This window comes from Dunckerocampus dactyliophorus, chromosome 1 (assembly GCF_027744805.1).
Source record: "Dunckerocampus dactyliophorus isolate RoL2022-P2 chromosome 1, RoL_Ddac_1.1, whole genome shotgun sequence".
NCBI lineage: Eukaryota > Metazoa > Chordata > Actinopteri > Syngnathiformes > Syngnathidae > Dunckerocampus > Dunckerocampus dactyliophorus.
Window position 1 is genome coordinate 13,742,003 of NC_072819.1, and position 14,897 is coordinate 13,756,899.

At 49.8% G+C, this 14,897-nt stretch overlaps 1 protein-coding gene across 1 annotated transcript; it reads left to right on the top strand.

Moving 5' to 3' along the window:
* Window positions 1-4,966: 4,966 nt before the first annotated feature.
* On the top strand, window positions 4,967-7,658 carry gpr37l1b (G protein-coupled receptor 37 like 1b). Its single transcript, XM_054782634.1, has 4 exons — window positions 4,967-5,779; window positions 6,114-6,425; window positions 6,506-6,874; window positions 6,951-7,658. Exons 1-4 carry the CDS (start codon window positions 5,225-5,227, stop codon window positions 7,122-7,124), a joined length of 1,410 nt encoding a protein of 469 aa, XP_054638609.1. The 5' UTR covers window positions 4,967-5,224; the 3' UTR covers window positions 7,125-7,658.
* The last annotated feature ends 7,239 nt before the right edge of the window (window positions 7,659-14,897 follow it).

Below are 14,897 nucleotides of genomic sequence, written 5' to 3' on the forward strand. Positions count from 1 at the left end.
GGTGGCCGACTGCTTCCCCCTTCCAACCACTGTGTCAATGGCCCAATATCTAGGTCTGTCTTCTGTGCATCCACCACTTGCTCCGGGGTCCAACCGCGGAACAGGGTGTCGGGTGACTGCTCCCCCACACGGTGGACCCCGGGACCTGATTGATCGTGACCATCAACGCAAGGGGAAGTACATGGCAATACGGTGTTTGTTTTGGGAGACGTCTTATCATAGCTAACTTCAACAACCCCCACTACTCCAAGCTGTGGCCACACCACGTCATTCACGGTTCCCGCTAAACTACACTGCACTGCCTTATCTTGATGCTTCTCCCCACCACAAGGTTCACGCATATTACAGGGACAAGACTCCCGGCAGGGCCTTCTGGAGAGAGCGTCTGCATTCTGGTGGTGCTTACCCGGCCGATATAGTACTTGAAAATCATACTCCGCTAGCTTCTCTAACCACCGGGCCAACTGACCTTCAGGTTCCTTAAACCTGGTCAACCAACGCAGACTGCTGTGGTCCGTTCGGACCGTCAAAGGTCGCCCTAGCAAATATTGACGGAAATGGGAAGTGAACTCCACTACCGCCAACAGCTCACGTCTAGTAGCACAATAGTTTTGCTCAGTGGCAGACAGCCGTCTACTTCCATAGGCCAAGACTCTCTCCTCCCCACCTTGGACTTGAGAGAGGACTGCTCCAATTCCCCAATCACTAGCATCAGTATCGAGGAGCATTTCGCCACTGTCAAGGGGGTAGCCGAGGATAGGTGCTGAGACCAAGCGCCTCTTTAGTTCCTCAAATGCCTCCTGACACTCAGTTGTCCAATAAAACCGTGCATACTTTTTGGTTAGCTCATGTAGAGGCCTAGCTACTGTGGCGAAATCCTCAACAAAACGCCGGTAATACGAAGCCAAACCAATAAACTGCCGCACCTCAGAGACATTTCTTGGCGTGGGCCATTCCACCACCTTCTGGATCTTTTGAGGATCCGTAGCAACCCCTTTTTCAGAAACAACATGACCCAAGTAAGATACTTCCTGCCGGAAAAGACAACATTTGGAGGGCTTCAACTTAAGGTTAGCTTGGCGCAACCTGCTGAACACCTGACGCAGCCGTTCCAACATTTCAGGGCAGTCTTTTCCCAGCACAATGATATCATCCAAGTAGACCAGACAGGTCTCCCACTGCAACCCAGCCAGCACCCGGTCCATCAACCGCTGGAAGGTGGCCGGCGCGTTGCAGAGGCCGAACGGCATCACATTCCACTCAAAGAGCCCATTTCTCGTGCAAAAAGCTGCCGCCTTGCGAGCCCTCGGGGTCATTTCCACCTGCCAGTACCCAGAGGTTAAGTCGAGGGTACTAAAGTACTTGGCCGTGGACAAAGTGTCCAGGGTGTCCTGAATACGGGGCAGAGGATACGCATCCTTGATAGTTCGCTCATTCAAAGATCGATAGTCCACGCACATGCGCGCAGACCCATCCTTCTTCCTTACCATTACAATCGGTGCAGCCCAACTACTGTTACTGGCTTTTGCAACCCCAGCTGTGAGACTCTGCTGCAATTGTTGGTCTGCGGCGGCCTGTTTTTCGCGGGACATTCTACGCGGAGGTAGTTTGACAGGGGGCCCTGGGGTCAGCAAGATGTCATGTTGCACCACTTTCATACGGCCTACATCATTGGGCCCCACGGAGAAAACATCACCATGGGTCTGCAACAACCTAACCAAACCGGCCCGGTCATGCTCGGAGAGGTTGCCGCAGCTCTCCGAGTACAAGGCTTGTAGATGACTGGGTACTCCTGGAGGGCTGCTGTGGGACCCGGCACAGGGGCTTGATTCCTCGGGCATGGCCTTCTCCAACACCTCGGCTGGCTGCAGGATCCCTGCCACTGCCCCTCTTTTTACGGTAAGTGACTCATTACCTGGGTTAAAGACTCTCATGGGTACGGTGGTAGAGTCTTGCGGCCGCACCACAACACGAGCCACCAGAACCCGGTGCTTCTCAACAAAACTTTTAGCTGGGCTTAACATCACGTCTTCCACAATGACACGACGACGACCCACTGCCACTGGTATCACATATTCACGACCGGGCTCCAATAGCGTTGTTCGAGCTACTCGAGCAATATGGGTTTGGGCTGCACAACTGGAATCGAAACGTGGCACTCTTTCACCAAAAATAACTGCTTCCCTACGCCCATAATCTAACTGGGCATGAGCCTGCTGAAGGAAAGGATGACCGAGAATAACTTCAGTCCCATTAGCGGTGTCTGCCACGACAAAATTTACATTAACAACTCTGCTTCCCACCCGTACCGGTAAGTCGGCCTCCCCTAATACGGCTATACTACCAGGACCAATGCCCTGCAGGACCCTGACTCCTGACGACCGCAGCTGAGGTTTACGCTCAGGGGGCATAGAGTCAAATAGCGGGAGTGGTAACACGTTCCTCCGAGCACCGGAATCTAGCAAAGCCCGCATTCCCACCCCGTGTATAGTTATTGAGGCACTCATTTCCTCTGTGTCCCGACTAACCATGACAACAGTATCTGAAACTGGGTGTGAGGACGTGTCGACACCTGGGACCCTTTGTTGGAGTTGGCGGGGTGAAGGGCAGTTCCTCTGTAAATGTCCCACACCACTACAGTTGTGACAAATAACATCTCTCCGGTTCACAGTCACCCCTCTGCGTCCGCTGGCTGACCGGGTGCGGGATGCTTTCGGCGCTCTCTCTTGTTGGGTGGAAGAATGGTCAGCTACCCCCACTGGCTCCTCACCTGCTGTCGGACCGTTGTTCTCCCGTACGACTGCTGTTCTATTTCGCCCGTCCGCTCGGACGTACTGGCTCACTCGTGCTGTCTGGGTCACAGCTCTGGCGGCCTCTCGTGTCGTCTCGTACCGGCGAGCTATCTCGAAAGCTTCCGCCAGAGAGCTCGGCCGTTCCTCCAAAAGTCGCTGCACCAGTACAGCGTCTGCCAAGGCGTTGGTGAAGACCTCCACACCGACAGCTTCCTGCTCCAACTCAGTGCGATCAGCATACACAATAGACACCTTCTCGTAGATGTCATCTCGGAGGCTGTGAAGCGCTTCGCCAGGTCCTCTACGCCTCTGTCGCAGCTCGATGCCAACTGCAGCTGCATGCTGAGAGCGTGGCCCATAAGCGGCTTCCACTTCGTCTATGATCTGGTTGTAGCTCCATCTGGATGACCGGGGGTTCTTGTGGACGATGGCGCCAGCCGGTCCTGACAGACTGAATTTCAGTTGGACCGCCTTTGTGTTGGCTGACCAGTGATTCGCTTGGGCGCAGCTCTCAAATTTGTGTAAGAAGTCTCGCCAAGATCCGGAACCATCAAAATGGCCTGGTCGCAGGGTGGGGATTCTCTCCCGTGGCTCATAAAGCTCATCATCACTACTGCCCTTGCAGCTGTCAGCATACATGCGTGACGGGACATGAGTGGCAATCCTAGCCCCCCTCACATTGGGCTGGTGGTGGGCCCAGCGTTGAGGCGGCTCACATGGGAACGACGGGGCACTGCGAGGTGGGATTGCATTGCAGAATTCCACCTGGGCACCTGCTTGCTGCTTGTGTGTGCTTGGGGATTTGCGCACCACTGGCTGGGAAAACGCTCTAAGGACATCAACATTAATTGGTTCATCTCCACAGTATTCACGGTCCATGGGGGAGAAAGGGTTAGCGCAAGCGTTAGCGTTATTTATCATCCCAATTGCACATGTCACAGGTGTAGACGCCCTGATGCCACTCATACAGCGCTCAAAACTATTTGCAAAAGTCTCTGGCCCACCTGTGGTTGCACACCGCTGCTTCACTGGTGTCAGAAAAGGGTTCGTGGAAGGTGGCGGGGTGAGCAACATCGCCTCATACGCACGCGCAGCGCGTCGGACCGCGCCATCTTCAAAAGGCACTCGGTTCACGGCGCTGGTCATTTCTTTGTCGCCAGCGAAAGCGCCAGCAAATCCTTCATCGGCGGCGTGCACATTATCAGCGTTAGCGCGACCACTCTTAATCATGTCCACTAAGAACGGGTTTGTGCTCACGTAATCCTCATTCCAAGCACGTCCACTCCCGCTAGCATTAGCATGCACGCCTCGTGTCGACATCTCCGCCTCTTCTGCGTTAAACAAAAAAAAAAAAAAATGACTCAGTTTCCTCTTCTTTGAATCCCGGACGAGCCCCCCAGTGTTAACCTGTCAGGGTTTTCAGCTCCGAACCGTGGTAAGGGCGACCTGACTTCAGCAAAGAAGGAAAATCTCTCGTGTTGCTTCTGACAACTTTTATTGATAACGCGACCGCTGGAGAGCCGCTCCGAACACACCACCCAGTCTCCTCCCTCTCCCGGCCAAAGGTCATACAAGCCCCCACTACATAGCTGTCCAGGCGATGCCCGTAACAGGCTGCAGCTTCCCCAGAGCAGGAAGTGCAGCGCGCCAAAATACAAAAATAGGGAACGTGACACAGACACCAAAACTTGATTCTTATTGGATAATGCAGTAGCCTACTAGGGTCTTCCTTTCTTTGATCAAATAGCGAGCTAGCTAATTCTGCAGAGCAAACCCTTTTTGCCAAAAAAATGGCAAAAAGAAAGAAAGATACGGAGTACGGTGCAAAACCATGCAGCACCGGAAGTCGCATTAATGGTATTAATGGTACGAAGTTTTTTATTTATTATTGGTTAGCTTCAGTATAACTTATAATACTTTATTAAAGAGAATACATTCAGAGACTTATTATATTCTAAAATTGTTGGCCTTGCTTAAAAATACACACATTTGGTTGTATTTGGTGTGAAATACATTTTAAAATATGTGGTTTTCATGGCTCTCTTTGCCAAAAAAGTTTCCCTGCATTAGAGGCTAGCTGTACTCTGAATGAGCAGCAGGGGGCAGCAGAAGCCAGCCTTTAATTGGGTGCTTGTGCATGTGTTTCTGGGCTGCTGCTTGTCCCACAGAATTCCAGGACTCCCAGTCACTCTGCTGTCTCCATCCCAGACGGAGCAGCCCTCAAAGGACTTGGACCCTCAGCCTGTCCCCCCCCCCACCATGCAGCAGCACTGACTTTTCTCCCGGTTTTGGTTGGACCACTGATGGCTGAGTGAGGAAGACCATTGAACATATCTGGATTTGACAATAAGAGAACTTTTAGGAGTTTCCCACTTCAGGAGCTTTTGGTGAGAACTTCCTGCTGGACTTGAGGACTGAAGTGGACCAGCAACATGGCGCCATCGTTGACAGTAGTTCTGGTCGTGTTGGTGTCACAGCTCTTCACGCCCAGCAGAACCCTCAGTGAGCATAAGAGCCCCAACCTCCCGGAGGTCCTGGATCTAGACCAGGACCAGCACCGCCGCCCGGCCCGCGGCGCCGACGAGGATGAGCAACAGTCCACCTTCAGCCAGTCCTTCGAGAACGACTCTGTGACCCCGCCACAAGCCACTTCGCTGTCCAACTGGACAGATGCCGAGAGGAACGCCAGCAAAGACCACGGACTCTTCAACCCATTCTTCCCGCTGACGCACGCCTCATACATCGCCTACGCCATCTTGCTTGCGACTTGCCTGCTGCTGGCGCTGGGCGTGGTGGGCAACATGGCGGTCATGTGCATCGTGTGGAACAACTTCTACATGAGGTCATCTTGGAACTACCTACTGGCCAGCATGGCCTTCTGGGATTTCCTGGTCCTGGTGCTCTGCCTGCCCGTGGTGCTCCTCAACGAATTGACCCACAGGAGAGTCCTGGGCGATGTCACCTGCCGCATGGTGCCTTATATGGAGGTAGGCGGGGCTTACAGGGGTCATCTACTCTTTAATTCTACCAAAGTTTAGCCCATTTCCATGTGAGGCTAGCACCAGTTTACCAGCTAGTGATAGACACCCCCCGTCACTTTCTAAACCATTAAGTTATGATGTTTACTCATGTGCTATGTTAGCATGTTTGCTAATCACTACTCCTGCTCCGTAGCGCCTCTAGCGGCCAAACATGTCCTGTTTCCTGTCAGTGGTAAAGGCCACACAGTGGGTTGCCATGGTAACCCAGTGAGTTAAGCGAGGCTAAACGTGATGGTGATGTGATGTGATGTAAAAATGAGTCAACAATGGCGTCTGTCAGGTGGTGTCTCTGGGCGTCACGTCCTTCACACTTTGCGCTCTGGGCATTGACCGCTTCCACGCCGCCACCAGCTCGGCGCAGCCCAAGACGCGCCGAGTGGAGCGCTGTCGCTCGGTGCTGGTCAAGCTGCTGCTAGTGTGGCTCGCCGCCCTGCTGCTGTCCAGCCCTGAGCTCTTCCTGTGGCAGCTCACCAGGACCGCCTCCATCGGCGCCGCAGGACACCTGGTGGACTCCTGCATCATCACTGCCTCCTCGCCACTGTCCCTCCTCCTGCCCGACTCCCTGCACTCGCTGCTGCTCAGGTACCACCAGGTGAGGTCACGCCCCCCGCAGCTGCCCTAGGGTACAACATGGCACCACAGAGAGTAATTAGATTACTGTTGTGCTCCCAGGGTCGCATGTGGTGGACGTTTGGCTGCTACTTCTGTTTGCCCGTCCTCTTCACCGTCCTCTGTCAGATGGCCACTAGAAACGTCCACAGCGACAGCTCAGCCCAGAAGCAGCGTAACCACGACGACCTCGCCTCCAGCCACAAGCGTCATCATCACCAGGAGGTGGAGAAGCAGCTCAACTGCACGCTGCTAGCGTTAGCGCTGGTGTATGGCGTATGTGCGCTGCCCCAACACGTATGCAACATCACGCTAGCGTACGTGCAAGTCAGCGTTTCCGAGGACACGTCGGCTAAGCTGGCGCTCTTACATCATTTCCTGTTGTTCCTCAAGTCCTCCGTCACGCCCGTGCTACTGCTCTGCATGTGTAAGGTAGGAGGACGTCCAGATGACGTGTCCATATTTGTCCATATTTGATAGCAAGATGGCGCTGTGCTGTGGTCCGCAGGCGCTGGGTCGGGCCTTCATGGACTGTTGCTGCTGCTGCTGCCGAGCGTGTCAGCAAAACTCGGCGGAAGGTTCTCCAAGCTCGGCTCACGTCAAACTGAAGGCGGCCAAAGAGGCATCCATCTTCTTCGACAAGGCGAAAGACACGTCGGCCATCTTGTCCATCAGCAGTTAGACATCTTCTTTTTCTTCTTCTTCTTAGCTCTTTGTCTTCCATCATACTTGCTCAACTCTGCTGTCACGGACTCTCCACTTCCTGTCTGCACAGGAAGTGACATTTGTAGTCACCTTAGAGATGTTTTGAGGACAACTGCTGGAACATTCTGGAAGACGAGGAGAAAAACATGTCAGTATCGTCAATGTGGCCAAAAGACACACACATGACATTTAATTAACTCAAAGTTAATATAAGCCATACAATAAAACAGGCTAAACTTGAATTAACATGAATCATCATCCAATCAGGCCTGTGCTCACTGTCACATGACCTTTGTTAGTTTGCTATCATTAATCATTAGCGGACTTTAACAGACACGCCAAGATCACAGTAGTTTATTGTTAAAATCCATTTTAGTTAACGAGACAACAAAGCAACGTTGCCATAGTAACCATCACGTGACACTGAGGTCACCCGAGTCAAACAAAGTGATGTTGTCGCCATGGTTACATGAAGACTGTAAAAATGTAAAATAAACAAAATGATGAATTACTTCCTTGTTGTTTATTTGGACTCACACTGATGATGTCATCACACACTCTTATATGTTTTCATCGTCATCGTGGGTAATGTAGTTTTTCAACAAAACAAGATGAAGTACATTCTGAATGTTAACGACATTACCATGGGATACTGGCACACACGCACACACGCACACACACACACGCACACTCTTAATTTAGAAAGTCAAAATGCGAACAAAAAGTCTCCCATCCCACTTCTCTCTTCTGCTGGTCGTCCCTGGCAACCTGCATGTGTGTGTGTGTGTGTGTGTGTGTGTGTGTGTGTGTGTGCTTTTTTTCCCAATCACGTTGATGCAAACGTGGTGGTGGAGTGGGTGGGGCTTTGGCAAGCTCATTAGCAGTGATGAGAATGATCAGAACCCCCAAACAGACCACCTCTGTTCTCTAATGAAGCCCCCAACACGGCCGTGTGTGAAGGCGGCGTTATGCAAGCACAAGGTCACGAGTTCGAGCCCCTCATCCTCAACATTCAAATTTGATTTAGAATACATTTTCAGTAAAAATGTAAATGTATTCTAAAATGTATTAAACATAAAAAAAACTAAGACATGACATGTATATAAGTATTCACAGCCATCTTTTAGAATATAATGCCACAAGCTTGGCACGCGTATCTTTGGGCACTTTCATTCCTCTTTGCAGCACTTCTCAAGCACCGTCAGGCTGGATGGGAAGCATTGGTGCAGCCATTTTTACATCAGGGGGATTCAATGGGATTCAAGTCTGGGCTCTCGCTGGTCAACTCGAGGACATTCACATGGTTGTCCTGAAGCCACTGCTGTGAGATCTTGGCTGTGTGCTTAGGATCGTTATGCTGCTGAACCTAGTCTGAGGTCAAGAGTGCTCTGAAGCAGGTTTTCATCCAGGATGTCTGTATTCATTTCTGCATTCATCTTTCCCTCTATCCTGACTAGTCTCCCAGTTCCTGCCGCTGAAAAACATCCTCCCTGGACCATGTGAACCATGTTTCACTGTAAGAATGCTATTGGCCAGGTGAGGAGTGATGCCTGCTTCCTTCCAAAGTCCAACAAAGAGTTCAATCTTGATCTCATCAGACAAGAGCATTTTCTTTTTCATGGACTAAGACACCTTTAAGGTGCAAACTCCAGGCGGGCCGCCATGTGCCTTTCACTAAGGAGTGGCGTCCGTCTAGCCACCTAAGCATACAGGCCCGATTGGTGGTTTTCTGTAGACGTTTCGGTGGGTCACGGGGTCTTTGCCAAAGAAAATAGTGTAATAATCTGATGTACATGAACGCACTTCGCATCTGTGCTATTCGCTTGCTACACCACCACGAGGCGCATGCCGCATTTATGGGCGACCTTGTCAAGCTTGAGCAGGAGGGAAAGGACATCGAGTGCGTACTTAACATGCCGTACACACAGCTAAGTAGCCGTTATATCAACTGCAGAAGAGCGCAGCATAAAGCGAAAGCGCCCGTTGTGTTGCATGGGAAAGATCCACCCACAGTGAAGACTACTAGGTACAGTATGACGGTACTGCTCAATGCCCAGTTAGATCAATTGGCCGAGGCAGAGGGGTAGTCTACATTAAAAATGAGCCTCTTGTTATTATTGAGTTTAGCTACTGAGCGCTGAATCAGAGCAACTGGACTTACTTGATTTTTGTTTCACTTCTAATAAAGGTCCATGTAGAAATGCTCTGATTCAATTCCTCAGATATAACATCTACACATTCACTTTTTTAAATCATTTTTGAATTTGTGTCTGAAAATGTATTGCTGCTGAACTGATCATGAAACCTGTTTTGTGCTGGCACACGTTATTTTGCACTACCTCAAATTCAAACTGCGCTTTAATGTCTTTTCATTAAAGGTACTGTTTGCAACTGGCTCACAATGACACTGCCAGTGCTTAGCAAAGGCTCCTGTGCATGTGTGTGGTACCCGAGGCACAGGAAGAGGATGGGATATAATGCTTGCAACACATTCTAAAGTTAGCGCCTTCTAGGCAGCCCCGTAACCTTTTCAAAGTGTCTTTTTACATGTAAAATTTAAATGAATAAATGTTTTATTCAATAAATATTTTATTTGAGAAGTTTATGTACAAACATTTCGACAATTTGGGTCGCCACTTGTCATTGAAGTGTGATGGTGGGTTCCGCAGCCAAGCCAGTTGAGAACGACTGGTTTAGACGTCAGGCCAGTCTTAGGAAGAGTCCTGGTGGTTCACAATTTCTTCTACTTACGCCACTGTGCTCATTGGGACTGGAGATTTGTGCCTCAAAACTATCCTTTCTCGGAGGTCTACAGACAATTCCTTTGACTTCATCCTTAGTTTGTGCTCTGATATGCACAGTCAACGGTAGGACCCCATATCGACGGGTGTGTGCCTTTCCAAACCATGTCCAATCCACTGAATTTCCAACAGGAGGGTTCCAGTTCAAATGTAGAAACATCTCAAGGAGGATCAGTGGACCAGAGCACAATTTAGAGCTTCATGGCAAAGGCGCTAAATACTTGTTGATGATACATTATCACATACAAACAAGCAAAATGATATCAGTAAGTACACCTTGCTGTGTTTTCAAACCTTGAAACGTAAATGTTCTGCTGCCTGAAGGGAGCCATCTTCCTTCATACGGCGGCCATCTTGTCCACTGGTCACTTCTTCTTCTCAGTCCTTTGCTATCACACCATCTGTCCTCTACTTCCTTTCTGTAGTCACTCTAAGAGACATTTAGGGACTTCCAGCTTCTGTTTGACGAGGAGAAAAAAAATGATGTTTAATATGTCAATTATTAACCAATATAAAAATAGTCAAGCCGACTACACCTGAATGAACTTTGCCACGTGAAATGATCCAGTCTGTGGCCGAGCTCGCTGTCACATGTCAACAAGCGGCCTTCAATTAAACGTGTTATACCTTAAAAAGTCACTTTTAAACCTATAAAACTGACATAGAGCAAACAAAATGTTTTATGTTCAACTGAAAAGTTTCTTCTTCTTTGAGAGTGAGCGCCCCCTGCTGGTTTCACACTTTCTTTAAATGATCTTTAATGCTATGACAGTCTTGTCTGCGTGTGTATGTGTGTGCCAAAGTGTGTGTGTGTGTGTGCATGTGTGTGTGTAAGATTTCAATGAGCACAAATTAATCTGACCTGAATGTCTCTCTCACACACACACACACACACACAGAGGGGCACAATGTTGGTTTTGTTCTGTGGGAAAACTGGTGGCAGTGGGTGGGTGTGTGTGGGGGGGGGGGTTAGGAGGAGGGATACTGTTGTCATGGCGATGATCACAAGGTCGCGATGGAGAGTGAGTTTGTGTTGGGACAGGAAACACTGAGGCCTCCTCCTTTGTAACACACACACACACACACACACACACACACACACACACACACACAGGCTCCTTGGCGCTCTCACAGAGGATGGAGGGTGGAGGGGGGTGGGGCCAGAAGCAACATGAAGGTTTTATCAGTTTGATCACGTCATGGCTAAAGTGACCAGACGAGTTCTTTTTTTTGTTGTTCGTCTGAGAAAGTTGAAGTCCAACACGTCTGAAGGGTGAAAGGTCACCAAAACAGACCGAACAGGCCATCAGACGCCCCCTGGTGGCTAAAATAGAACATGACAATTGTCTGAAGTCTCATTGCCCAAATGTATATTTTTTTTATCAACTTTATTGTGTCTGTTTGTTTACACTTTTAATCATATACATGTATTTATATTGTATATATTATTCATCAGATTTCAGCTTTAAACTGTCATGACAGTTTCCATAAATTATGCAGTGTATTGTATCACTGCTGTGTGCTGCCCCCTACTGGGCCAGTAGTAACACTGCAACTTTATTGACTAAACCAATGATTCCCAACCACGGTGTCGCAGCACATTAGTGTGCCAGGAGAGATCATCATGCATCCAGTTTCACTTAATTGGTCCAAAAATGATTATTTATTTATTAAAAATAATTTTTAATAATAATTTGTATCTATGCCAGAGACCTATGGTACACATGCACAAGTACAGTGTAACAGAAAGTTGATGAGCATCCAATCCAGAAGCGCATTGTATACAGTATTTATTTATACAGTATATGTACAAAATTAACCAGAGTCATGTTATTTAATAGTTGAATATTCAGATATGTGAGTAGATATATGAGCTCTATCAAGTACTCTATGAAGCCCAGCCACCCTACGGAGCCTCATTTCAGCCGCTTGTACTCGCGATCTTGTCCTTTTGGTCACTACCCAAAGCTCATGACCATAGGTGAGGGTAGGAACGTAGATCGACCGGTAAATTGAGAGCTTTGCCTTTCGGTTTAGCTCTCTCTTCAGCACAACAGACTGATGTAGAGTCCGCATCACTGCAGACGCCGTACCAATTCGCTTGTCTATCTTGCGTTCCATCCTTCCCTCACTCGTGAATAAGACCCAGAGGTACCTAAATTCCTTCACTCCGGGCAGGATTTCATCCCCGACCCGGAGATGGCACGCCTCCCTTTTCCAAGCGAGAACCATGGACTCGGACTTGGAGGTGCTGATCCTCATCCCGGCCGCTTCACAGTCGGCTGCGAACCAATCCAATGAAAGTTCAAGTTCACGGCTCGATGAAGCCAGCAGGATCACATCATCTGCAAAAAGTAGAGACTTAATCCTGCAGCTGCCAAACCGGAACCCCTCAACGCCCTGGCTGTGCCTAGAAATTCTGTCCATAAAAATAATGAACAGAATTGGTGACAAAAGGCAGCCCTGGTGGAGTCCAACCCTCACTGGAAACGGGTCCGACTTATTGCCGGCAATGTGAACCCAACTCTGACACCGGTCATACAGGGAATGGACAGCCTAAATTAGCTGGTCCAATACCCCAAACTTCCCATAGAATTCCTCAAGGAACACGGTCGAATGCCTTCTCCAAGTCCACAAAACACATGTACACTGGTTGGGCAAACCACACTCCTCCTCCTGAATTCGAGGTTCAACTATCCGGTGGCTCCCCCTCTCCAGAACCCCTGAATAGACCTTACCAGAGAGCCTGAGGAGCGTGATTCCACGATAGTTGGAACACACCCTCCGGTCCCCCTTCTTAAAACTGCCAATCCAGAGGTACTGCCCCCAATGTCCACGTGATGCTGCAGAGTTGTGTCAACCAAGACACGCCTACAGCATCCATGACCTTAAGGAACTCCTGGCGGATTTCTTCTACCCCCGGGGCCCTGCCACCGAGGAGCGTGTCGGTGGGATTGAGGAGGTCTTCGAAGTATTCTTTCCACCGATCCGCAGCATCCCAAGTCGAGGTCAGCAGCACACCATCCCCACCATACACGGTGTTGACTGACTGCCTCAGTGATCGCCAGAGCCGCAGACCGCTTGGCCTGCCGATACCTGTCAGCTGCTTCCGGAGTCCCATGAGCCAAAAAGGCCTGATAGGACTCCTTCTTCATCATGACGGCATCCCTCACCACTGGTGTCCACCATCGGGTTGTGGGATTAACTCCACGACAGGCACCAACCACCTTACGGCCACAGCTTCGAAAAGCTGCCTCGACAATGGAGGCACGGAACATGGCCCATTCAGACTCAATGTCCGCCACCTCCTTTGGAACATGGTCGAAACTCTTCCGGATGTGGGAGTTGAAACTCCTTCTGACAGAGGACTCTGTCAGTCGTTCCCAGCAGATTCTCACAATACGTTTGGGCCTGCCAGGTCTGACCGACATCCTCCCCCACCATCAGAGCCAACTTACCACCAGGTGGTGATCGGTTGACAGCTCCGCCCCTCTCTTCACCCGTGTGTCCAAAACATATGGCCGCAAGTCCGATAATACGACCACAAAGTCAACCATGGAAGTGTGGTCTAGGGTGTCCTGGTGCCAAGAGCACATGTGGACATCCTTATGCTTGAACACAGTGTTTGTTATCGACAAACTGTGATGAGCACAGAAGTCCAATAACAAAGCACTGCTCGGGTTCAGATCAGGGGGCCCGTTCCTCCCAATCATGCCTCTCCAGGTCTCACCTCTCCAAGTCCCCCAGCAGAACAAGGGAATCCCCTGAGGGAGCACTCTCCAGTACTTCCTCCAGAGACTCCAAAAAGGGTGGGTATTCTGAACTGCTGTTTGGCACATAAGCACAAACAACAGTCAGGACCCGTCCCCCCACTCGGAGACGCAGGGAAACTACCCTCTCGTTCACCGGGTCAAACTCCAACATACAGGCCACGAGCCGGGGCGTAACAAGAATTGCCACCCCTGCCCGTCGGCTCTCACTACTGGCAACACCAGAGTGGAACAAAGTCTATCCCCTCTCGAGAGGACTGGTTCCAGAGCCCTTGCTGTGCGTTGAGGTAAGTCTGACTATATCTAGCCAGAACTTCTCAACTTCGTGCACCAGCCGAGGATTGGACGGCCAAGGTCCCCGCCTTCGGCTGCCATCCAGCTCACTGTGGAGCTCTATCAAATACAGTACAGATTTGCATATGTGGAGAAGTATGAATATACTGTAGAGTGATATAGAGATATACGCATACTATGGATACTTAGTATACAATATACAGATCGAATCATATTATAAGGCTAATTATGAGTATACAGACTAAATGTGAAGATGTACATACACAACAGACAAATGGGCAAGGTCAGCATGAGGATGAGGAGTGGGGTTTGTGGGGGTTATTGAGTTATTGAAGATTCTGTGGACTTGACCCAAGCAACGTTCCCTTTCAAAATCATCAATGCCTCACAATTGAGTCTTTATGATTGTCTGGGAGGTTTTTACCACCCACTGAAAAGCTTTGTGGTCTGCAAGAGTGCAGTTCCCGAGCCAGGCTGTGACACAACTGGTCGGGATGATGTCTATCGCTCAGTGGTAGAAGTTCTTGAGTATCACTGAGGACAGATGGTGCATCTTCAGGGAACACAAGAAAAAGAGGCGTTGGTGTGCCTTCTTGAGCAGGCTGGAGGAGTTGATGGACTAAGAGAGGTCCTCCCATATGTGGATCCCCAGGAATTTCCTCCTTCCACAGCCATCCGATTGATGCGGATTGGACTGTGCTGTCTGCCTCTCTACTTCCTACTCTGTGGACATTGTGGACTCTACTTAAGTCCACAATGAGGTCTTTAGATTTGGCAGTGTTAATGAGCAGGTTATTATGCTTGCACCAAGCAGCCAGATGCTGTACCTCCACCCTGCAGGCTGTCTCATCTTGTTGCTGATGAGGCCGATCACTAATGCAAACT

Excerpts from the sequence above, each read along its gene's own strand:
- gpr37l1b (XM_054782634.1), top strand. The coding sequence starts at position 5,225 with ATGGCGCCATCGTTGACAGTAGTTCTGGTCGTGTTGGTGTCACAGCTC. Across the intron at positions 5,780-6,113 it reads GCATGGTGCCTTATATGGAG|GTGGTGTCTCTGGGCGTCAC; the intron begins GTAGGCGGGGCT and ends GGCGTCTGTCAG. Across the intron at positions 6,426-6,505 it reads TGCTGCTCAGGTACCACCAG|GGTCGCATGTGGTGGACGTT; the intron begins GTGAGGTCACGC and ends TTGTGCTCCCAG.